The 26,274-nt window shown below is 39.9% G+C and overlaps 1 protein-coding gene across 2 annotated transcripts in view; it reads left to right on the top strand.

Moving 5' to 3' along the window:
• The window catches only part of SRPX (sushi repeat containing protein X-linked), a 112,580-nt gene that overhangs the window by 73,851 nt on the left and 12,455 nt on the right, over positions 1 to 26,274 (top strand). For both annotated transcript variants that reach the window (XM_038587167.1, XM_038587166.1), the window contains 2 exons: positions 689 to 868; positions 2,755 to 2,888. In XM_038587167.1, coding sequence (XP_038443095.1) covers positions 689 to 868; positions 2,755 to 2,888 — 314 coding nt within the window. The remainder of the gene's footprint in view (positions 1 to 688; positions 869 to 2,754; positions 2,889 to 26,274) is intronic.

The raw sequence follows: 26,274 nt of genomic DNA, 5'->3' as shown, positions 1-26,274 counted from the left end.
AGGGAAGCCGGCCCTTAAGCAAGAACCTTTGTGAATGCCCACTGCCATAGGGATATGTGCTGGCTTTGGATTAGCCCCTGATGATGAGGCTAGGGGAAGCGTGCCATCTTAATGCCTGAATTTCACAATACAAATCCGGATGAGGTTCAGTGCTGGCAGATTATTTAAGAAGTCTGAGAGCAGTAAGCTAGTCTCGCATGAGCTCATAGCTGGTTGTCCCAGAGGAATATTATTTCGATAACGTTTTCATCCCTGGCCTTGGGTGACCAGCTAAAGCCTATAAATCCTTTCTATAAAGGAGTTCAGGAGTCCCCTGGCTGGACCACCAGGAACCCATGTGCTTGGTATTGCAGAACCTTTGTTCTCCCTGAAAAAAAAAGACTTAAAAAAAGGATTTATTTTATGCCTCGTGGCTTGGGCAACTAATTACTAACCATCTTTATTCTTTACTCGTCTGGGCCCAACCTCCTCATCTATAACACAGGGGCGTAAACTGCTTGATCCCAGTGGTCTCATTGGTAGGAGCAGTGACCACCCCAAGGCCCACCCAGTGTCCAGATAGCCACACCTGCCCCCTCACTCATTCACAGGCCAGCAGGGAAGCTTGACTGCAAAGCCGCGGTCTTCCCTGATGACTCTGCGGAGGGCAGCTCAGCACTGAGCCCCCTCTGGCCTTGTGTCCCTACAGTCCGGCGCTGTGGCAAGCTCAATGCCCCGGAGAATGGTTACATGAAGTGCTCCAGTGACGGCGATAATTACGGAGCCACCTGTGAGTTCTCCTGCATCGGTGGCTACGAGCTACAGGGTAGCCCTGCCCGAGTCTGTCAGTCCAACCTGGCTTGGTCTGGCACGGAGCCCACCTGCGCAGGTATGAGCCCACCTGTGCAGCCCTCTCTCCAGCGAGCAGCAGAACCTGAAGACCCTTCAGTTCTGAATCCCAGTACAGGGAGGGAGGATTTCGTTCCGTACACTTTGACAGGTGCCGTGCCACTCCTCTTCATCTGCTGGGTGAAAACGGTCCTCACATTTCTAGGACAGCTCATCTCATCCACCCTCCTCCTTTGCCCCTGTCCATCTTCTCATTTCTCTTTCATGTCCTCTAAGAGGAAACCGGAGGTGGGAACCCAGGGCCCCACCATCAGCGACTTTGTGAATCAGCGGAGTCTGCTTTAGGTACCCTGTTCTTCCCTCCTACAAATGTAAGGGTCTTTTTGTGCAAAGCCAGGACATTACTGTGAACAGACAGCAGAATGCCTGCTTTGTCGCACTGGCTTGAAAGTCACACAGACCTTTGGGCATTCAGGATGTTTCCTCCTAATGTCAAATGAGGAAGATAATACCTTGAGTTGTTGTAAGGATTAAATGAGGTTACCCATTGAACAGTGGAATAGAGCGGTGCCTGGCACAGGTAAGTGCCCAATGCAGGTCAGCTCTTATTACCAAGGGACACAAATTGGGCTGGGTAGTGATAATGGTATAAAATTTGGACTAGTAAGAAAATTCTGGGCATATCTTTTATTTATGTACTCCACTTTCCCCCCTCATTTCATGGTACTTTATCATCTTTTTGCTTTCTCTTTAACCCCAGCCTTTCAGAATTGGGTGAGAGAGAGGCACACATGTAGAGCATCAGCTAAATGTCCAAGGTTCTTCAGTTTCGTACATTACAGTATAAAGAACAGGGCACCTGGGTGGCTCGGTCAGTTGGGCATCTGCCTTTGGCTCCAGTCATGATTCCCAGGGTCTGGGATCGAGTCCCTCATGGGGCTCCCTGCTTGGTGGGGAGCCTGCTTCTCTCTCTCCCTCTGCTGCTCTCTGTCAAATAAACAAAATCTTTAAAAAAATACTAGAGTAGAGAGAGCATACCTCTTTCCCTGTCTCACTTCCTGAGGCAGGGAAAGTAATGCCCCTCCCCCAAAGATGTTCACGTCTTAATCCCTGGGCCCTGTGACTATGTTACCTTACGTGGCAAAAGGGACTTTGCAGAGGTAATCAAGTTAAAGGTCTTGAGATGCAGAGGGCAGCTTGGATTCTTCAGGTGGGCTCAGTATAATCACAAGGGTCCTTATAAGAAGGGGGCAGAGGGAAGAGAGAGGTGAAGATGCCACACTGCTGACTTTGAAGATGTAAGAAAGGCCACAAGCCAGGTGACAAAGGTGGCCTCTAGATGCTGGCAAAGGCAAGGAAACAAATCCTTCCCTAGAGCTCTGGGGGGAAGAGCTGGGCAGGCCTGGCAACACTTTGACTTTAGCCCAGTAAAACCCATTTGAAATTTACCACTGCTGGGGCTGCAGGAAAATTTGTGTGTGTTAAGCCCCTGGATTTATGGTGATCTGTGATAGCAGCAAGAGGAAACTAATATACTTCCCCATTCCCCGACCCGGTGCTTCTTGAAACCATCTCCCAAATAAACAACTTACAACTGGAGTATCTGGGTGGCTCAGTAGGTTCAGAGGCTGACTCTTAACTTTGGCTTGGGATCCTGGAATTGAGCCCCACCTCAGGCTCCGTGATGGGCAGGGGGCGGGGGGGGGCAGCTTGGGGGCGTCTGCCTGAGATATTCTTTCTCTCTTTCCCCCCACTTATCCCTCCCCCCACTCGCATGAGCATGCTATCTAATAAAATCTTAAACCCCACACCTGAAATTTTATCTTGGAGTTTACTTCTGCATTCGCGTATGCTGTGTCCTCACAGGCTATGGTGAACCAGAACAAGTAGAGGGTTTCTCATCCATCTGGCCATTTCTCATTCCAGCCATGAATGTCAATGTGGGTGTCAGAACAGCAGCTGCACTTCTGGATCAGTTTTATGAGAAAAGGAGACTCCTCATTGTGTCCACACCCACAGCCCGGAACCTTCTTTACAGGCTGCAGTTGGGGATGCTGCAGGTGAGTCCTTGCAGCTGGGCCCAGCTTGGGGAAGAGACCGCTAACAGGAAGGGCCCGGTGATTTCATTAAAAGCAAAGGCCAGATTCAGTGCCTCATCTATTTACTGTGAACTCCGGGAACTGGAGCTTTAGAGCTACCACCGTTCATTTCTGGTTCTAGGGCATAACCTGATTACCATCGACTCCCGAGAGCTAACTCAATTGTCTTCCATCTAATATGGTTTCTTTGTCTTTGCTAGTCAGAGTAATCAACCTGCTGTGCAGGCCCAGCTAACACGGTCTTTGTTGAACCTGTCCAGGATATGCCTGTGCTGAGGGCCATCACTCAGTTGTTTGAGAGGCTGGCTCAAGGGACGAGGGGATTCCAGGAGCCTTCAGGTCCCAGGCCCTACCCCAGGGAGCTTCCCCCACTCTCAGAGCTCCTCGGAGTCCTTAAGACCAGTGGTTTTCCAAGTGTGGTCTGTGGACCAGCAGCATCAGCGTCACCTGGGAGCTTGTTAGAAATCCAAATTCCGCCCCATCCCAGACCTACTGGGTCTAATCTACATTTTAACAAGACCTCCAGAAGAGTCTTCAGCAACTGAAAGTTGGAGGCATCCTTCTCAGCTGTGGAAATTTGATAGCTACAAAATGAGGCAACCAGAGCCTTTTGGAGAAAAAAAAATTAGAAACAGACAAGGATCGAACTAGAACTTGCTAGATTTTGTCCAGAAGCTGGTTTGCAATAAGGGCGGCCAACCTGGGGCAGACCGGGTGGCTCAGCGGTTTAGCGCTGCCTTCGGCCCAGGGCGTGATCCTGGAGACCTGGGATGGAGTCCCATGTCGGGCTCCCTGCATAGAGCCTGCTTCTCCTTCTGCCTGTGTCTCAGCCTCTCTCCCTCCCCCCTCCCCCGTCTCTCATGAATAAATAAATCTTAAAAAAAAAATAAGGGCGGCCAACCTGACCATATGCAAAAGAGGTAGGATGCTCTGCTGGGTCAGAGACACGGTGCTGCACGCATTTTAGAAAAGCATTTTCATCTACTATGGTGAATAAAAATAAGACTAAGTGCTCAAAACAATCTTGGTTTAGGGATGCTTGGGTGGCTCATTCAGTTGAGCGTCCGACTCTTGATTTCAGCTCAGGTCATGATCTCAGGGTCCTGAGATCAAGCCCCATGTTGAACCCTGAGTCAGCTCTGTGCTCAGGGTGGAATCTGCATGGGATTTTTTTCTCTGCTTCCTCTGCCCCTTCCCCTGCTCGTGCTCGCTTACTCGTGTGTACTCTCTCCCTCTCTGAATACAATCTTTAAAAAAAACAATGTTGGTTTAATCAAACGCTACAATTTTACTTCTCATTTCAGCATTTATACAATGAATAAATTGTATTCATTTCCATGTACTGGAAAGGCTTCCCCTAAACTCTGAAGAACCATGCAAAATTTTGTATTTTTTTTAATTTAAATTCAATTTGCCAACATATCGCATAACACCCAGTGTTCATCTCATGTGCCCTCCTTAATGATGGGAACTTCATTCACTACATCTTTGCTCTCAGTCCCTGCCACATTCCCTCCCTCCATCTTTGTGTCCCCCGGGGTCCCCACTGGGACTTGCTTTTTCACATATCACAAGGCTGTATGACCCCACTGTGTGGGAAATTTGGCCTTGCAGGCTGTACATACCACACAAGCATACATTTCCTGATTTCTTAATTTTGTAGAAAAATGAATAAACCAGGCAACTTTTCCTCTATGTTGGCAAACTATCACTTTTGCAAGTGAAATTTGATTGGAACACAGCCACACTCTTTCATCTGTGCACTGTCTACGGCTGCTTTTGCACTATGGTGGCACAGTTGAATAGTTAGGATACAGACCATCCAGCCCCGGAAGCCTAACATATTTACTATCTGGCCCTTAACTAAAAAATGTTTGCTGTCTCCCACCTGACTCTATCCCATCCTTTTGGGTACTTGCTAAATTGCTAATTAAATCATTGTGATGCCAGTAGGCAGAGTCCAATGACTCAGAGTGGGGTCCCTCAGGACCAACCAAGAGGGTCCCTGTCCGTACACAGGATCGAAATCAAATGCAAGCCAGCAGGAGGTGAAAGTGGAGTTTATAGAAGGTGTAGAGAGAATGCACGTAGAGTGCCTGGGGAGATTCAGAAAGGAAAAGAGATGGAGGCCCGCCTTTGTTCGGGGTCTGGGGATTTTATTGAGGATCATGGACTGGTGTATGTGGCTTCTCAGGCATCCAGGAACCAGTTAGAACAAAGATGAGGGCCCAGGTGTTATTCCTTGGAGCTGGGGTGGGGCGTTTTGGCGTCCAGATGTCCAGTGTCGCTGGTCTAGAATATGCATAGAAGGGCTGCCTCTGGTCATCCTCCCCTGGGCCTTCCTTAGATGTTATCTGTTTGAAAGAAGTCATTAGGGGCCCCTGGGTGGCTCAGCAGTTGAGCATCTGCCTTCGGCTCAGGATGTGATCCTGGGGTTCTGGAATCGAGTCCCACATCGGGCTCCCCGAGTGGAGCCTTCTTCTTCCTCTACCTCTGCCTCTCTGTGTGTCTCTCATGAATAAATAAATAAAATCTTTAGGGGAAAAAAGTCATTAACTCCTCATCCCTTACCCGGAGGGCCTATACTATTTGCATTATAAGGCACATGTGAAGTGGGGGGAAAAGGAGCAAAAAGCAGATTTTAATGGACCCCTTCAGTTTGCCTCTCTCAGTTGGCTAAGATATTTGGTATCCGGGTGTTTCTATGTGACCTCCCACACAACATACTTACATCGACATTTTAACTGGAGCCTTCAAGGAAAGGTTTGATTGACATAGGTGGTTCAGTTAGAATAATAAAAATACATATTTTTATCCTTTTTACCAATTCCATCACCTTACAGAAGATGCTTCAGTGAATTGTGGTAAAATACTTGGTGTTATAGTAACTTAGCAGTTTAAATTTTTCTTTCCCTATTTAACCAGATTCATCATATTTTTTTTTACTGTTCCCAGTTACCATCACTGTTCCTGATGTGACCTCCTAGCACATGGTTGAAGGTGCCACATCCCCAAGACACTTGCCAGGGGCTGACTCATCGGGCTAGAATTTTCTTTTTTCCTCTCTTTTTAAATGGAATATCATTGACACCTGGGTGGCTCAGTCAGTTAAGCATCTGACTCTTGGTTTCAGCTCAGGTCATGATCTCAGGGTCCTGGGATCAAGCCCCTTGTTGGGCTCCACACTCAGTGCAGAATCTGTTTGAGATTCTCTCCCTCTTCTTCTACTCCGCCCCCACTCACTTGCTTGTTCTCTCTCATATAAATTAATTTAATTAATAAATAAAAATTTTAAAATAAATTTAAAAAGTGAGGTTATCATTGACTTGTAACATTAGTTTTAGTAGTACATCATAAGTCAATATTTATATGTATTACAGAAGATCATCACAATATTACAGTGAGCATCTGTCACCAAACCTAGATATACATTTTTTTATAAGCACTTTTAAAATCCACTCTCCTAGCTACTTTCAAATAGGCAATAGAGTCTCATTAACTATAGTCACCATGCTGTACATTACATACTTGAGACTTTTTATAACTTGAAACTTGCACCTTTTGGCCCTCTTCACCCACTTTGCCCATCTTCCCACCCCTGCCTCATGAAGACATGTCTATTCGCTATATCCACGAGATCACTTTTTGGTTTTGTTGTCTTTTTCAGTTTTTGTAGATTTCACATAGAAGTAAGATCATATGGTATTTGTTTTTCTGTCTCATTTATTTCACTCACCATAATGATCCCAAGGACTGACCATGCTGTTGGAAATAGGAAGATCTCATTCTTTCTATGACTCAATAATCCACTGTGTACATATATCACATTTTCTTTATCCATTCATCCATTGATGGAAAAATTAGGTTGTTTCCAGGTCTTGGATATTGTCAATAATGCTGTGGTGACCATGGAAGTGCAGATATCTTTTGATAGTGTTTTGTTTTCTTCAGACAAATTCCCAGAAGTGGAATTGATGGATCAGATGGTAGTTATATTCTTAACTTTTTGAGGAACCTCCATACTGTTCTCCATCGTGGCTGTACCACATTCCCACCAACAGTGCACAAAGGGTTCCCTTTCCTCCACATCCTCACCAGCACTTATTCCTTGTGTTTTTGATTTTGGCCGTTCTGACAGGTGTGAGGTGGTATCTCATTGTGGTTTTGATTTGCATTTCTCTGAAGATGAGTGAAGTTGAGCATCTTTACATGTGTCTCTTGGCCATCTGTATGTTGTCTTTGGAAAAACTTCTGTTCATGTCTTCTGCCCATTTTTTAATTAGATTGTTTTGCTATTGAATTGTAGGAGTTCTTTATATATTTTGGATATTAACCCCAATCAGATAAATGATTTATAAATGTTTTCTCTCATTCAGCAGGTTACATGTTGATTTTATTGATAGATTCCTTTGATGTGCAGAGCTTTTTGGTTTGTACTCATTTTGTTTTGGGTTTTTTTTTTTGCCTTTAAAAAAATTTTAATTGTAGTATAATTAAAGTAGTATACATACAGTGTTATATTAATTTTAGGTGTACAATATAGTGATTTAACAATTATATACATTACTCAGTGCTCGTCCTGGTAAGTATATCCTTTAATTCCCATCAACTATTTCACACCCCCCCATCCACCTCCCCTCTGGTAACCATCAGTTAAGGGTCTGTTTTTTGGTTTGTCTCTTTTTTGTTTGTCTTGTTTCTTAAATTCCAAATAGAAGTGAAATTGTGTGATATTTGTCATTCTCTAATTTATTTCACTTAGAGCATTATACCCTCTAGATCCATCCATGTTGCTGAAAATGGCAAGATTCCACTCTTATTTATGGCTAATATTCCATTTTACACATCTATCTATCCATATCCATATATATGCATACATATATATGTGAAATGTATTTATATACGTATTATATTCCATTATATATATCTATATATCTATCTCACATCTTCATTTTCCATTCATCTATTGATGGACATATGGTTTGCTTCCAGAATTTGGCCATAGTATATAATGCTGCAATAAACACAGGGGTGCTTATATCTTTTTGAATTAGTGTTTTCATATTCCTCAGGCAAATACCCAGTAGTGGAATTAGTGGATTGCATGGTAATCCTATTTTTAATTTTTTGAGGAACCTCCATACTGTTTTCCACAGTGGCTGAACCAGTTTATATTACCACCAACAGTGCACAAGGGAATTTCCTTTTTCCTCACATGTTGTTTTTTGTGGTTTTGATTTTAGCCATCTGACAGATGTGAAGTGATATCTCATTGTAGTTTTGATTTGCATTCCCCTGAAGAGTTATGTTGAGCATCTTTTCATGTTTCTCTTGGCCATCTGTATGTTGTCTTTGGAAAAACTTCTGTTCATGTCTTCTGCCCATTTTTTAATTGGATTATTTGGGTTTTGGTGTTTTTATCATGAATTGATATTGTACTTTGTCAAATGCTTTTTCTTTATCTGTGGAGGTAATAATATGGTTTTAATACTTTGTCTCATTGACATGATGTATCACATTGATTTGTGAGTATCGAACCATCCTTGCATCCCAGGAATAAATCTCACTTGATGATGGTGAATGATTTTTTTTAATGTATCCTTGGATTTGGTTTGCTAATATTTTGTTGAGAATCTTTGCATCAATTTTCATCAGATACTGGCCTATACTTCTTTTTTGTGGTGTCTTTATCTAGTTTAGGCATTATATTAATGCTGGCCTCATGGAGTGAATTTGGAAGCTTTCCCACTACATTATTTTTTGGAATATTTTGAGAAGAATAGGCATTAACACTTCTTTAAATGTTTGGTAGGATTCATCTATGAACTCATCTGGCCCTAGACTTTTGTTTCTTGGGAATTTTTTGATTACTGATTCAGTTGTATTGCTGGTTACCAGTCTTTTTAATTTTCTATTTCTTCTTGATTCAGTTTTGGGACATTCCATGTTTCTAGTAATTTCTTCATTTCTTCTAGGTTGTTCAATTTCTTGGCATATATTTTTTGTAATATTCTCTAAATGATTGTTTTTTTTTTTCCTGTGGTGTTGGTTGTTATTTCTCCCCCATAATTTTTGCTTTTGAGTCCTCTCTCCATTGGTTTTGATTAATCTGGCTAAAGGTTTATAAATTTAGTTGATCTTTTCAAAGAATCGGCTTCTGGTTTCATTGATCTGTTCTATTGGGTATTTTAAGGTTGTATTTCATTTATTTCCTCCAGTCTTTATTATCTCTTTCCTTCTACAGGTTTTGAGTTTTGTTTGTTCTTTTTCTGGCTCCTTTAGCTGTAAGGCTAGGTTGTTTGAAATTTTTTTCTTGCTTCTTGAGGTAGGTCTGCACTTCTATCTACTTCCCTCTTAGAAGAGCTTTTGCTGCATCCCAAAGACATTGGACCATTGTGTTATTTTCATATGTCACCCATTATTTTGTCATTTCCTCTTTGATTTCTTTCTTGACCCATTTATTGTTTAGTAGCATGTCATTTAACCTCCATGTATTTGTTTCTTTCCAGATTTTTTCTTATAGTTGATTTCAAGTTTCATAATGTTGTGGTCAGAAAAGGTGCATGGTATGACCTCAATCTTTTTGAATTTGTGAGACTTGGTTTTGTGTCCTGACTTGTGATCTACTCTGGAGAGTGTTCTATGTACACTTGAAAAGAATATGTATTCTGCAGTTTTAGGATGGAATGTTCTGAATATATCTGTTGATTCATCTGGTCCAATGTGTCATTGAAACCCACTGTTTCCTTGTTGATTTTTTTTTCTGTTTGGTTGAATTAGCCATTGATGTAATAGGGTGTGAAAGCCCTCTACCATTATTGTATTCCTATAGATTACTTACTTTATGTTTGTTATTAGCTGCTTTATGTATTTGGGTGCTCCCATGTTGGATGCATAAATATTTAAAAATTGTTATATCTTCTTGTTGGATTGTCCCCTTTATAATTATATAGTGTCCTTCTTTGTCTCTCATTACAGTCTTTGTTTTAATGTCTATTTTGTCTCATAGAAGTATTGCTACAATGGCTTTCTTTTACTTCCATTTGCATGATAAATTTTTTTTCCATCCCTTCACTTTCAATTTGCATTTATCTTTAGGTCTCAAATGAGTCTCTGGTAGGCAGCATATACACGAGTCATTTTTTAATCCATTCTTACACCCTATGTCTTTTGATTGGAGTAGTTAGTCCATTTACATTCAATCTTATTTTTGATAGGTGTGTACTTACTGCCATTTTGTTACTTCTTTTATGGCATTCTTCTCTGTTCCTTTCTTCCTTTGCTCTCTTTTCTCATGGTAAGTTGGCTTTCTTTAGTGATATACTTGGATTCTTTTTATTTTTTGCATGTGTATTTCTGGGGTTTTTTGTTTGTGGTCACCATTGGACTTCATATATAACATCTATGCATACTAAGTTGATGTTTCCTTAAGTTTGAATCCATTCTATAAGTACTCTTCTCCTCTCCAACCCCCAGTCTGTCTGGTATGTGGTGTCAAACTCTGCATCCTTTGATCTTGTGAGTCCCTTGACTGATTTTTATAATTTAATTTTACTACTTTTGCGCTTCCTACTTTTCTTACTCCTGCTTATGGTCCTTCCTTTCCACTTAAAGATTCCTTTTTTAACATTTCTTGTAAAACTAGTTCAGTGATGGATTCCTTTAACTTCTGTTTGTCTAGGAGCCTCTTTATGTCTCCTCTATTCTGAATGATAGCCTCACTGGAAGAGTGTTCTTGGTTGTAGGTTTTCCCCTTTCAGCACTTTGAATATGTCATGACACTCTTTTGGACTGCAAGGTTTCTGCTGAAAAATCACCTGATAACCTTATGGGATTTCCTTTCTATGTAATGGTTTTCTTTTCTCTTGCTGCTTTTAAAATTCTCTATCACTGCTTTTTGCCATTTTCATTACTGTGTTTCTTGGTGTGGACTCCCTTGGGTTGATTTTGTTGGGGGCTTTTTGTGCCCCCTGAATCTAGATTTGTTTCCTTCTCCAGCTTCATGAAGTTTTCAGCTATTTCTTCATATAAATTTTCTGCCCCTTTTTCTTCTGGAATCCCTATAACGCAAATGTTACTCTGCTTAATGGTGTTGCTGAGTTCCCTTAATCTATTTTCATTCTTTATTCTTTTTTCTTTCCTATTCTGCTTGATTGCTTTTCTTTAAAAAATTTTTTATTTACTTATTCATGAGAGACAGAGACAGAGAGAGAGAGAGAGACAGGCAGAGGGAGAAGCAGGCTCCATGCAGGGGGCCTGATGTGGGACTCAATCCTGGAACTCCGGGATCATGCCCTGAGCTGAGGGTAGCCGCTCAACTGCTGAGCCACCGAGGCGTCCCAAGCTTGATTGCTTTTCATTACTCTATCTTCCAGGTTGCTGATGTGTTCTTCTGCTTCCTGTAGTCTATTTATTCCATCAAGCATATTGTTAATTTCAATTGAGTTCTTCATCTCTGATTGTTTTTTTTTTTATGTTTTCCTTCTCTTTGTTGAGGGCCTCACTGAGGTCCTCCACTCTTAAGTCCGTATCTTTATAACCATTACTTAAAATTTTCTATTAGGCATATTTATTTTAGTGTTCTTGCTGTGATTTTTTTCCTATTCTTTAATTTGAGACCTATTCCTCTGTCTCCTCATTTTGCCTAACTTTCTGTGTCTGTTTATGTGTTAAGAAAGTCGGATATATCTCTTGCCCTGCGTGCAATGTACCCTGTTTACCAGAACCTGTTTGCCTGTTGGGGGCAGGATTTGGTTCCATCTTGGGCTTGAGTTGGGTCAGATCAGACATTTGCACCAAACTGCAGGGTACTCTCCATGTGTTAGACCCTGAGAAGCTCTCATTGGTAGATGGCACCTGCAGTCAGGCCAAATGTCTGCTCCTAGTCCACTGCTGGGGCCAAAGTTGAACTGGTACTTGTGGTTTTCTTCCCCTGTCCCCAGGGCAGGAGACACTTTGGGGGTGGTGCTGGCCCCTGTTGGGGTGGCTCGGACACTGCTGCACTTGGGGCACCACTTTGTTTTGTTTTTTTTTTTTTTTTTTATAAGAAGATTTTTTTTTAAATTTTTTATTTATTTATGATAGTCACAGAGAGAGAGAGAGAGAGAGAGGCAGAGACATAGGCAGAGGGAGAAGCAGGCTCCATGCACCGGGGGCCCGACATAGGATTTGATCCCGGGTCTCCAGGATCATGCCCTGGACCAAAGGCAGGCGCCAAACCGCTGCGCCACCCAGGGATCCCGGGGCACCACTTTGGATGGACTCCTGTCAAGGGTGTGGTGGAGGGGTGGGTCCATAGGAGAACATGGGGGGTAGGGGGAGAGGTGTGCAGTGCCAGCAAAGTGCCAGGGCCCACTGTTAGCCAGATAGGTGAGGAGTGTTGGTGCTGTGCTGGTCCTGCAGGTATCTGTGTATCTAGGTTGGAGGGGTTGAGTAGGAAATGGGGCCCTCCAGCTCTTTTGTTCTTAAAGAAATCTCTCAAAGATCCCTGCCCCTCTAGCACATGCTATGAGAGGAGTAAACTGATCTTTTCCCCATATAATCCAAGTATTTTTCAAAGTGCTGCCTCTTTAAGGGTAGGGATTCAGTTTCCTGTAGCCTTCAGGCTCTCCCACACCTGAGCCCACTGATGTTTAAAGTTCCATGTATTAAGCCCCACTATAAGAATTCGTGAAGTTAGAGCCCTGTGGTTTTGAAAGCCAAATATTACAGGGATTTTTCTTCCCAGTGCTGGTCCTCCATGCCTGGAGCACCTTGTGTGGGGTCTGTTCCTCTCCTCTCTTCCTGCTCACAGTGACCCTCCCTCCCATGGGCAGTCCTGCAGGTCATTCTGTCTCCTGATTGCATCTCTACCTTTCTTCCCCTCTTCGATGTGGCTTCTTTCCTACATTTCACTGTGGAGGGTCTGTTCTGCTAGTCTCCGGTTCATTTTATGGGTTATTTTCACTGATTTGGGGGTTATCTAGGGGTATCCCTGGAATGAGGTGAGCCTAGGATCCTCCTAATCTGCCATCTTCCCCAGAATGTGTTGCCTTTCTTTTAATGTCAAATCCAAACTATTACCACCAAGACCTATGCCAAGGAGCTTACCACCTGTTTTTTTTCCTAGAAATTTTATGGTTTCAGATCTCTTATTTATGTCTTTAGCTCATTTAATTTTATTTTTGTATATGGTATAAGATAGTAGACCTGTTTTCCCAAAATCATTTATTGAAGAGACTGTCCTTTCCCCACTATACTCTTGGCTCTTTTGTCATAAAATAATTTGACCATATATGTTTATTTCTGGGTTCTATATTCTGTTCCATTGATCTGTGTGTTTTTATGCCAACACCATACTGTTTTGCGATACAGTTTAAAATCAGGAAGCGTGATACCTCCAGCTTTGTTCTTAAAATTGCTTTGGGTTTTGTAATTCTCTACAAATCTTAGCATTGTTTGATCTATTTTTATGAAAAATGGCTTTGGAGTTTTGATAGGGATTTCATTGAATCTGTAGATTTCTTTGGACAGTATGGACATGTTAACAATGATCTTCCAGTTCATGAGGATGGAATAGCTTTCTATTTGTTTTTATATCTCTTTTAGTTTCTTTCATCAGTGTCTTATGGTTTTCAGTGTACAGGTTTTCACCATCTTGGTTAAATCATTCCTAATTATCTTATCCCTTTTGATGCACTGGTAAATGGGATGGTTTTTTAAATTTCTCTTTCTGATAGCTTATTAGTGTATAAAAAGGCAAAAGATCTTTGTATATTGATTTTGTATCCTGTAACTTTGCTGAATTTATTAGTTCTAACAGTATTTTGGTGCAGTCTTTAGGGTTTTACATGTATAATATGTCTTCTGCAAATACTAAGTTTCACTTCTAATTTGTGTGGCTTTTCTTTCTTTTTCTAATTGTTGTGGCTAGGACTTCTGGTACTATATTGAATAAAAGTGGTGAAAATGGGCATTTTTGTCTTGTTCCTGATCTTAGAGGAAAAGCTCTTACCTTTTCACCACTGAGTATGATGTTAGATGTAGGCCTGTCATAGATGGCCTTTATTATTTGGACCTTTCTTTCCTCGATAGCCACTTTGTTGAGACTTATTATCAGTAATGGATGTTGAATTTTGTCAAATGCTTTTTCTGCATCTATTTTGATCATATAGTTTTTATCCTTCATTTTGTTAACATGTTATATCACATTGATTAGCAGTGTTGACTCATCTTTGCATCCCTGGAACAAATCCCATTTGATGATGGTTTGTGTTCTTTTAATGTACTGTTGAAATAGGCTCGCTAATGTTTTGTTGAGGATTTATGAAGCTGTGTTCATCAGGGATATTGGCCTGTAATTTTATTTTCTTATAGTGTCCTTATCTGGTTTTGGTAAAAGGGAAATACTACCATCATAAAATAAGTTTAGAAGTGTTCCCTCCTCTTCTGTGTGTGTGTTTTTTTTTTTTGGGGGGGGGTTTTGTTTTGTTTTGTTTTGGAAGAGTTTGAAAAGGACTTGTGTTTTTCTTTGAATGTTTGGGAGAATTCACCAGTGAAGCTGTGTAGTCCTGGTCTTTTGTTTGTTGAGAGGTTTTTGATTACCAATTCAGTATCCTTACTGGTAAGTACTAGGTCTATTCAGATTTTCTGTTTCTTTGTGATTTGATCTTAGAAGATTGTATATTTCTAGGAATTGATCCACTTCTAGGTTCTCAAATTTCTTGGTGTGTAATTGTTCATAGTAGTCTCTTATGATCCTTTGTATTTCTGTGCTATCAGTTTTAATGTCTCCTCTTTCATTTCTCATTTTGACTCCTCTCTTTTTCCCTTTGTGAGTCTAGCTACCGGTTTGTCAATTTTATCTCTTCAAGGAACTTATTCCTATTCATTGATCTTTTCTATTGTTTATTTCATCTGTTTCTACTCTGATCTTATTTCCTTTCTTCTAACTTTGGGCTTTTCTTTTTCTAGATCCTTGACAACGTGTAAAGTTAGATTGTTTTATAGAGACTTTTCTTGCTTCTTGAGATAGGCATTTATCACTATGGACTTCTCTCATAGGCCTGCTTTTGCTACATCACATAATTTTTGGTTGTATTTCCATTTTGATTTGTCTCAGGGTATTTTTTTGTGATTTCTCTTTTGATTTGCTGACCCATTGCTTGTTCAGTAGCATGTTGTTTAATCTTCATATACTTATGAATTTTTCCAGCTTTCTGGTAACTCATTAATTTCATACCACTGTGGTCAGAAAAGATATTTGATATTTCAATCTTCTTAAATGTATTAAAACTTGTTTTTTGGCCTAACATATGATCTATCCTGGAGAATGTTCCATGTGCCCTTAAGAAGAATGTATTCTAAAGCAGTAACTGCAGTTGCACCATTCTGCCTTCAGCTTCAGGATGTTTCCGTGGCCAGAAATGCTCTAAGTCATCTCTGTTCAAAGCATTCCACAAACAATGGCAAGGCAGAGTCACCAGAAACAGGCTCCTGATTTCCATGACAAATATGGTAATGCTGCATTGGCTAGTGGAGCCACTTTCTGTATTGCTGTATTGGCATATACAGCAACACAAATTGGAATAGAATGGAACCTGTCCTCTGTTGGCAGAGTCACCCCAAAGGAATGGAGGGATCAGTAATCCCAGCTGGTGTAATAATGAATTGTTTCAAAACCAACTCATAATTGATGCCAAGTGAAAGCACTGTGCACCCACTAAAATATGGCATGATTTAAGAAATAAAGTACATTTGAAACCTTCAAAAAAAGAAGAATGTATTCTGTTGCGTTTATATGGAATGTTCTACAGATCTGTTAAGTCTATCTGATCTAACATGTTGTGTAAGGACAATGCCTCCTTATTAATCTTCTGTCTGGATGAGCTATCTATTGTTGTGAGTGGGGATAGTACAGTGTCCTATTGTATTGCTATTTCTGTCTTTAGGTCTGTTAACATTTGGCTTATATATTTAGTTGCTCCTATGTTATGTCCATAAAGATTCACAAATTTTCTGTCCTCTTCTTGGATTGATCCCTGTATCATTATCTGATACTTTTCTTTGCCTCTTATTAGATTGTTTTAAAGTCTATCTTGTCTATGTATACTTACCCCAGCTCTTTTTTGGTTACCATTTGCATGGAATATCTTTTTTCAACCCTTCACTTTCAATCTGAGTATTCTTATATCTAAAGTGAGTCTCTTATAAGAAGCATATAGATGAGTCTTGTGTTTTGTTTTGTTTTGCTTTTTTATCCATTCAGCTACTTTATATCTTCTGATGGGAGAATTTCATATATTTACATTTAAAGTCATTATTGGCAGATACATACTTATTGTCATGTTCTTACTTTCTGGCTGTTTTGTACTATGTTCCTTTCTTCATCTCTAGCTCTTTTATTTGTGGTTTGATGACTTTTAGTATTATGCTTAGATTCCTTTCTCATTATATTTTGTTTCTACCATAGGTTTTTGCTTTGTAGTTACCATGAGGCTTACACAAACACTTATATTTATAATGGTCTATTTTAATTTGATTAGAACTTAAGTCTGAATGCATTCTGAAACTCTAAATTTGTATTCTCTCCCCTGATATTTTTTTTTAATTTTTTTTTGATATTTTGTTTTTAATGTAATAATGTACATCTTTTTATCTTTTGTATCCCTTGATAGTTGTATTTTAGTACTCTTGTCTTTTAACCTTCATACTAGCTTTATGTGATCTATCCACTACTTTTACTATATATTTACCTTTGCCAGTGAATCTTTCATATGTTTCTTTTCTCTTTAAAGATTTTATTTATTCGTGAGATAGAGAGAGAGGCAGAGACATGGGCAGAGGGAGAAACCAGCTCCCTGCAGGACTCCATCCCAGGATCCCGGGATCACACCCCAAGCCAAAGGCAGCCGCTCAACCACTGAGCCACCCAGGCATCCCCTTTCATATGTTTCTTTGTTATGAATTAGTTCCCTCCTATTTTGGCATAAAGAAATCTCTAATAGTTTTTGTAAGGCTGGTTTAGTGGTGATGAACTCTTTTAGCTTCTGCTTATCTGTAAAAATCTTTCTCTCTCTTTCCATTCTGCATGATAACTTTCACTGGGTAGAGTCTTCTTGGTTGGGAGATTTTTTTCCTTTCAGCACTTTGAATGTATTGTGCCACTTTCTCTGGCCTGAAGAGTTTCTGCTGAAAACTCTGAAGGGGGCTGTGGAGGCTCCCTTGAATTTAACAAGATATTTCTCTTTTGCTGCTTTAAGAGTCTCTCCTTGACTTTTAACATTTGAAATTTTAATTATGCTGTGACTCAATATGTGGGTCTCTTAGAGTTTCTCTTATTTGGACATTCCGTGCTTCCTGGATCTAGATGGATGTCTGTTTCCTTCCTCAGGTTAGAGACATTTTCAGCCATTACTTCATCAAATGAGTTTTCTGCCCCTTTCTCTCTCTCTCTCTTTTCTCTCCTTCTGGAGCCCCTACAAGGTGAATGTTACTCCAAATGATGTTGTCCCATAAGGCTATTAAGCTATCTTTACTATTTTCATTCTTGTTTCTTTTTATTGCTGTGATTGTGTTCCATGCCTTGTGTTTGAGTTCACTGATCCTTTCTTTTGCTTCATCTGGTCTGCTGTTGAACCACTCTTATATTTTTTTATCTGTGGGTTGAAGTTGTCACTGTGTTCATTCATTCATTCTCCCAAGTGCAGTGAGTATCTTTACAACCATTACTTTGAATGTCTTATCAGGTAAATTACAGATCTCCATCATTTCACAAGAGGTATATATATATATATATATATATATATATATATATATATATATATAATTATTCTCCAGTTATGGAGAATTTACTGTATGTCATTGCTACATTTTCCTTTCTCTGGATCTTTTTCTCCCCCAGTTATATTTATAAATAATTGACCTACATCATTGTATGAGTTTAAGGTATATAGCATAATGATTTGACTTACATATATTATAAAATGATCGCCACAGTAAGTTTAGTCAGCGTCCATCAGCTCATGTATATACAATAAGAATGGAAAGCAAAAAAAAAAATTTTTTTTCCTTGTGATGTGACCTCTCAGGTTGTACTCTCTTAACAACATCCACATATATCATTCAGCAGTGCTAACTATACTCATCGTGCTGCACGTTATATTGCTAGTATGTATCTTGTAACTGGAAGTTTCTACCTTTAGATCACCTTTCTCCAATTCCCCCTCCCTCCAACTCCCATCTCTGGTAACCACAAATCCAAAGATAGCTTTTTTCTATGAGTTTGGATTTTTTTTTCTTTGCATTTCACATATAAGTGAGATCATACAGTATTGGTCTTTTTCTAACTTATTTCACTTGGGATAATGCTGTCAAGGTCCATTCGTGGTGTTGCAAATGGCAAGGTTTTTTTTTTTAAGATTTTATTTATTTATTCATGAGAGACACACACACAGAGAGAGAGAGAGGCAGAGATGCAGGCAGAGGGAGAAGCAGGCTCCATGCAGGGAGCCTGATGCGGCACTCGATCCTGGGTCTCCAGGATCACACCCCAGGCTGCAGGCGGCGCTAAACCGCTGTGCCACCAGGGCTGCCCGCAAATGGCAAGGTTTTATTCTCTTTTGGCTGAGTAATATTTCATTGTGTGTCTACAACCTCTCATTTTCTTTATCCATTCATCCATCAGTAGACACTGAGGTTGTTTCTATATTTTGGCTCTTGTAAATGATTTTTCAATGAACACTCTTTGAGTTAGTGTTACTGTTTTCTTTGGATAAATATCCAGAAGTGGAATTGCTTTATCATATGGAGGTTCTATTTTCAATTTGGGAGGTAACCTACATACTATTTTCCATAATGACTGCACCAATATACATTCCCACCAGCAGTGCACAGGGTTCCTTTTTCTCCACATCCTTACCAGGATTTGTTATCTTTTGCCTTTTTGTTGATGGCATTCTAATAGGAGTCTCATAGTTTTGATTTACATTTACTTGATGAGTAGTGATGTTGAGCATCTTTGCATGTACCTGTTGATCTTCTGTGTATCTTTGGAGAAAATTCTATTCAGATATTTTCCACTTTTTAATTAGATTATTTGTGTGTGTGTGTGGGGGGGTGTATTTATTTATTTATTTATTTATTTATTTATTTATTTATTTGCTATTGAGTTGTATGAGTTCTTTATGTATTTTGGATTGTAACCCCTTCCTAGATCTATAGCTTTCAAATATTTTTCCCATTCAGTAGGTTGTCTTCACTTTTTTGTTTCTATTGCTGTGCAGAGGCTTTTTAGTTTGATTTAGTCCCACTTGTATTTCATTTGTTGATTGTGCTTTAGATGCATATCTAAATCAATGCCAAGACCCATGTCAAGGAGCTTTTTCCTTAATTTTCCTTCTAGGAAATTCCTGGTTTCAGGTCTTATGTTTAAGTCTTTAATCCATGCCAAGTTAATTTTTATAAGTGTTATAAGATAGAGGTCTAAGGGTAGCCCAGGTGGATCAGTGGTTTAGCGCCACCTTCAGTCCAGGGCCTGATCCTGGAGACCCGGGATAGAGTCCCAAGTCGGGCTCCCTGCATGGAGCCTGCTTCTCCCTCTGCCTGTGTCTCTGCCTCTCTCTCTCTGTCTCTCTCTGTCTCTCATGAATAAATAAATAAAATCTTTTAAAAAAAGAGATAGAGGTCTAATTTCATTATTTTACATGTGAATATTCAGTTTTCCCAGCACCATTTATTGATGAGACTGTCTTCATTGAATATTCTTGCATCCCTTGTCAAATATTAGTTGACTGCACATACATGGGTTTACTTCTGAGCACTCAAGTCTGTTTCATTAATCGGTGTGTCTCTTTTTATACCAGTAGAACACTCTTGATTCTATAACTGCTTTGTAGTGTAGCTTAAAATCAGGAAGTGTAATGATTCCCATTTTTTCTTCTTAGGAATGTCTTGGATATTTAGGGTCTTTCGTGGGTTTCATATAAATTTTAATATTTTTTTCTACTTCTGTAAAAAAATGCCATTGCAATGTTGATGGTGATTGCATTGAATCTATAGATGGCTTTTGGTAGTATTCACATTTAAACGATATTCTTTCAATCCACAAACACAGGATACCTTTTCATTTAATTGTGTTTTGATTTCTTTCATCAATGCCTTGTAGCTCTGAGTAGACATCTTTTACCTCCTTGGTTAAGTTTATTCCTATGTATGCATTTTACTGTTTTTGATGCTACTGTAAATGGGATTGTTTTCTTTCTTTTTCAGATAACTCATTCTGTATAGAAATGCTGCTAATTTTTATAAGTTAATTTTGTATACTGTAACTTAGTGCATTGATGATACCACACGATTTTCTGGTGGAGTCTAGGATTGCTTCTATATAAGATCACGTCACCTGCAAATAGAGAAAATTTCACTTCTTTTCCAATTCTGCTGCCTTTTCTCTCTTTCCTTCAACCTGATTACTCTGGAAAGGTCTTCTAGTACCGGTTAGATAGAAGTGGTTAGAATGGGCACCCTTGTTTTGTTCATGATATTAAGAAAAAAGAAAAATTTTCAACATTTAACCCTTCCGTATAAAATTAACTTTGGGTTTATCATATATGGCCTTTATTATACTGAGGTACATTCCTTTTTATACCTAATTTGTTAAGAGTTTTTATCATGAATGGAATTTAAATTCTATCCAGTACTTTTATCTGCATCTGTTCAGATATCATGTGACTTTTTCTATTAGTCTGATGGATCACATTGGTTGATATGTCTATATTGAAATTTTTTGCATCTCAGGAATAAATCCCATTTTTATCCTGGCGAGTGATCCTTTTAATGCACTGCTGAATTTGGTTTGCTAGTATTTTATTGAAAATTTTTACATCTGTATTCATCAGGGATGTTGGTCTCTACAGTTTTCTCTTCTGGTAGTATCCTTTTCTGGCTGTGGTTTCAGGGTAACGGTCACCTCATAAAATGAATTTGAAAGTATTCCCTCTTTTTCAGTTTTTTGGAAGAACTTGAGAAGGATTGGTTTTAAGTCTTCTTCAAAAAACTCACTAGTGAAGCCATTTTGTGGGGATCCCTGGGTGGCTCAGCGGTTTAGTGCCTGCTTTCGGCCCAGGGCATGATCCTGGAGTCCCAGGATCGAGTCCTCCATCAGGCTCTCTGCATGGAGCCTCTTTCTCCCTCTGCCTGTGTTTCTGCCTCTTTCTCTCTGTGTCTCTCATGAATAAATAAATAAAAATCTTAAAAAAAAAAAGAAGCCATCTTGTCCTGGGTATTTTTTTTTTTTTTTTTTGGTTGTGAGGTTGTTGATTACTGATTCAGTCTCCTTACTAGTAACTGGACTCTTCATATTTTTTACTTTTTCTTAATTTAGTATTGGTAGTTAGTATGTTGCTAAGTTTTCCATTTCTTCTAAGTTGTCCAGTTTTTGGTGTGTACTTGTTCATAATAGCCTCTTGTGATTCTTTGTACTTTTATAGTATCAGTTGTAATATCTCCTTTTTCATTTATAATTTTGTTGATTTGGATCTCTTTTTTTTCCTTGGTTAGTCTAGTTAAGGTATGTCAATTTTGTTTCTCTTTCAAAGAATCAATTCTTAGTTTGGTTAAATTTTTTTCTATTGTTTTCCTATTCTATATTTATTTCCACTCTACTCTTATTTCCTCCCATCTGCTAACTTTTGGCTCAGTTTGTTTTTCTTTTTCTAGTTCCTTAAGGTATAAAATTAGGTTATTTGGAAACTTCTTCTTAATATAGGTTTTTATTGCTATGAACTTTTCTCTCAGAACTGCTTTTGCTGTATCCCATATGTTTTGATGTTTTCATTTTCATTTGCCTCAAGATACTTTTTTTATATCCCCTTTCATTTCTTCTCCAATACAGTGGCTATTCAGGGGAATGTTTGATTTCCATGTATTTGGGTGTTTCTATTTTCCTCTTGTTACTGATTTCTAGTTTTATACTGTTATGTACAGAGAAGATATTTGGATTTTATTCTTCTTGAATTGGCTAAAACTTGTTTTGTGGCCTAATATATGGTCTGCCCTAGAAAGTGTTCCATGAGTATTCCATGAGTACTCTGCTGTTTTCAAATAGAATGTTCAATATATGTCATTTAGGTCCATTTGGTCTATTGTACTGTTCAAATCCACTATTTCCCTATTGGTTAACTTTGGAGAATAGGTGATCTGTCCAATGTTGACAGAGTTTAACAATATTAAAGTCCCCATCCATTCTTGTATTGCTCTTTATTTGTCCTTTTAGCTGTGTTTTTGCTTTATGTATTGCATTGCTCTGATGTTAGGTATGTAAATACTTTTGATTTTTATATCTTCCTGATATATTGATCCCTTTATCATTATATTAATGACCTTGTCTCTCTTTTTTTTTTTACCATTTTAAAGTGTTTTTGTGATACAAGTACAGCTACTTCTACTTTTCTTGGTTGCCATTTACTTGAAATATCCTTTCATTCACATACTCTGAGTCTATATGTGTCTTTAAAGCTAATGTAGGTCTCTAGTAGGCAGCATATAGTTGTATCTTTTTTAAAAAAAATCCATTCACCCATTCTGTCTTTTGTTTTTAAAGATTTTATTTTTTTATTTATTCATGAGAGACACAGAGCGAGAGAGAGGCAGAGACACAGGCAGAGGGAGAAGCAGGCCCCATCCCATGCAGGGAGCCTGATGTGGGACTTGATCCCGGGTCTCCAGGATCACGCTCCGGGCTGCAGGCGGCGCCAAACCGCTGCACCACCAGGGCTGCCCCCATCCTGTCTTTTGATTAGAGAATTTAATGTGTTTCCATTTAAAGTAATTATTGATAAGAACATACCTTCTACTATTTTGTTAACTGTTTTTTTAATTGTTTTGCAGATCTGTTGCTTCCCGTGTATTTACTGTGTGTGTGTGTGTGTGTGTGTGTGTGTGTGTGTGTTTGATGTGGTTTGATTATCATGTTCTTTTGTATAATTACTACAGGTTTTTCCCTTGTGGTTACCATGAGGCTTACATAAAATATCTTAAAATTGTAACACTGTTTTAAACCAATATTAACTTCAGTAGAATTCCTAAGCTTTGTACTTCTACACTCTAGGTTTTTGATGTTACAGTTCACATGTTTCATAGTGTATAACTAATAACAGCTGATTGTAGTTTGAGTTATTTTTACTCCATTTTTTTAACTTTTAAGTTACAGTTGTAAGTGAATTATCATCCTGATCATATTACAGAATCCAACTTTGACCATATATTAGCCATTGATAGTGACTTTTACGTTGTCTTCTGTTTTTATGATATTAACTAATATTCTTTTATTTCCAGTTAAATTAACTCATTTGTTTAGCATTTCTCATAATGCACGTCTAATGGAGAAACCAACTTTGGTTTGCTCAGGAAAATTTTTCTCTCTCTGTTTCTGAAGGACTGCTTCACCTGATATATTATTCTTGGTTGAGTTTTTTTCTTTCAGTATTTTGAATATGCCATTCCATTATCTTATGGCCTGAAAAGTTTATTGAGAAATCCAGTAATAGTCTTATGGGATTCCCTTATATGTAACTTCACTCTTTCCTTTTGCTGTTTTTGAAATTCTTGCTCTTTGACTTTTGAGAATTTAATTATAATGTGTCTCAGTGTAGCCCTATTTGAGATAATTTGGGCATCTTTGATTTGGATGTCTATTTCTCTCCCCAGGTTTGAAGTTTTCAGCCATGATTTTTTAAATATACTCTCTGCCCCTTTCTCCCTTTTTTTCCCCCTCCTTCTGGAATTGTTTCTTTTCATTCTCTACCATAAATCCTATGGGCTTTATTCCTTCTTTTCCATTCTTTATTCTTTTTTTCTCCTCGGACCCTATAGGTAATTTCAAATGCCACATCTGCCAGGTTGCTGATTGTCCCCCCCTTCTGGATGGTCAAGACTGCTTTTGAAGCTCTGTATGGAATTCTTCAGTTGAGTTACATATTTTTTCACTCTAGAATAGAATTTTAATTGTTTCTCTTTGTTGAATTTCCTGTTTATGCATTGCTTTCCTAACTTTGTTTAGTTTTCTATGTATTCTTGTAGTTCACAAATCTTACAATTATCCTGAATTCTCTGACAGTTCATAGATCTCCATTTCTTTAGGATCAGTTATTAAAGATGTCTAGTTCCCTTTGGTGGTATCCTTGATTGATTTCCTTTTGTGATTTTTTTCATGATCCTTGATTCTTTATGTTGGTATCTATCTACACATTTGAGTATGTGTTCTCTTCTAGACATTGCAGGTTGTTTCTGACTGAGACCGTTCCTCAGCAATAAGCTCAGTTTTGGTTTTTTGGGCATGTCTGCAGATAATGTCTTTGGGAGGGTGGGGCGCCTGCTATGAGGGTCTATTTTGGGGCAAGGCAACTGTTTAAGTTCTAAGGCTGGTGGTGGGGGTAGAGGGTGTACACTACTGAAAATAGCTGGTAAGACTGCTGGTTTGGTTCCCTGTCCAAGTGAAGCTATAGGTTGGGCTTCACATTTGCCTGGATTGTCTAGTCAGGCTTATTAGACTGTCAGAACTGGCTACTATGCTCAGCAGAAGGTGGAACTAGGACTTAGCTTCCCTGTTCTGGTGGGGCAGTGGGATGGAACCAGGGTCAGCACAGCTCACTGCTTGTGGACCTGAATCAGGCAAGAGTGTACACTGAGTATCATAGTCGGGTGAAGCTACCAATTTTGCTCTGTAGACAGGGAAAGCCACGGGCTGTGCCCTCTGTTCAAGTGCCACTCTAAGCCGGGTTGTTAAATAGGCCATTCAGCATCCCTTATGTTGTGGGAAGGTGCCCTGGTTGGGCGGTCTGGAGGCTGTATGCAGCAATAAGTGGGGTGACCAATTAGTAGGTGATGCATTAGGTTCCCTGCTTGGGCTCAGTGGGAGCAGCAGCTCTAAGGCTGCCAATGCTCTTTATTTTTGGTCTTGACTCAAGTTGACCCAACCTTCAAGTTCATGTCTGAGCAGGGCTACTGTGTTTGCTCTGGTGGCCATCAGCTCTGTCTACCTACCTCCCAGCTTGGGAGTGGCTGGGTTAGGTAGTGCCCTGATATTCTTAACCAATCTTCCCTGTCAGAGTGGGGTGGAAGCCATATTCCATAGCTGGTGGGGCCATGATCCACGTTCCTGCCTGGGCAGGACTGGAAGAGGTCACTTACAGCAACTCCCAGATTTTCCCAAATAGGCTTTCTGGTCAGGAGTGACTGTGAGCTTTGATCCATAGTGGATGGGGCAACAAGTTAATTTGCCTGCCTGGGAAAATCCAAGAAAACTTCAAGAGAGTATGAAAGAGTGCAAAAGGTGGTGTCCCTTGGCCTGGCCTGTGTTCCCTGAGAGCATCTCTGCAGGCCTCTAGGTGTGTGCCAAACCTGAAGCCTAAGATCCAGGACAAACGAACAGGCTTCTTTCACAGAAATACTGGGATTGTGCTTCAGTTGGCTGTGGATTTAGTGCTCTGGGAGTGGCAGCCTGCAAAGAACTGTCTGATTGTTACAGTCCCATAGGACCTGGGAGTGCAGGGCCTGCCCTCCAAGGTCTCTGGAAAGGTTTACAGTCTGCTCTTCAATGTGTATTTAAGGAGAAGCCTGCCCTTCAGGCCCCAGCTGTGATGATAAGCTCACAGGCCTCCTTCACATAATGACTGAGCTCCTGAGGGTGGTGGCTGTTTAAGAACTCTCTCTCCTTTGCTTACAGTCCTGTAGGATACCACAGCCAGGTAATAGAAAGATGTTCCCTGGCAACAGCCATAAAAATCAAATGACCAGACAAAGGAATAGCTTTTTTTTTGGGGGGGGGGGGGGAGATTCTAGTGAGGTGGAATGAGGAGGAGGTAGAGCACAAACATTGCATCCACTGGCCTCCAGTCCCTGAGAACATCTCTCTTGGCCCCTAGATGCATGCCCAACCAGAAGCCTGCCTCTCAGGCCAAACCAACCAGACAAGAAGATAGGTCCCATTCTCAGAAACGCTGCTGGTAGGGGCGCCTGGGTGGCTCAGTGGGTTAAGCATCTGCCTTCAGCACAGGTCATGGTTCCATGGTCCTGGGATTGAGTCCCATGTCAGGCACCCTGCTCAGTGGGGAGCCTGCTTCTCCTTCTCCCTCTGCCCCACCCCCTGCTCGTGCTCACCCTCTTGCTCTCTCACTCTCTCAAATGAATCTTTAAAAAAAACTGCTGGTTTTCAGTCTTCCATCTGTGCTGTGCTATAGGAGTTGTAGTCTACCAATAACTGTCTCTCCAGTTGTTATGGTCTCTTGAGACCCAGGAATGCAAGTCCCCCCCCACCACTCACCCCGGCCTCTAGCGACAAGCTATCAAAGGGTGTCCTATGGGCAGCAGGCAT

This window comes from Canis lupus, chromosome X (genome assembly GCF_011100685.1).
Source record: "Canis lupus familiaris isolate Mischka breed German Shepherd chromosome X, alternate assembly UU_Cfam_GSD_1.0, whole genome shotgun sequence".
Taxonomy (NCBI): Eukaryota; Metazoa; Chordata; class Mammalia; order Carnivora; family Canidae; genus Canis; species Canis lupus.
Note: the sequence above shows the minus strand (reverse complement) of the source record. Positions and strands in the feature narration are given on the sequence as shown.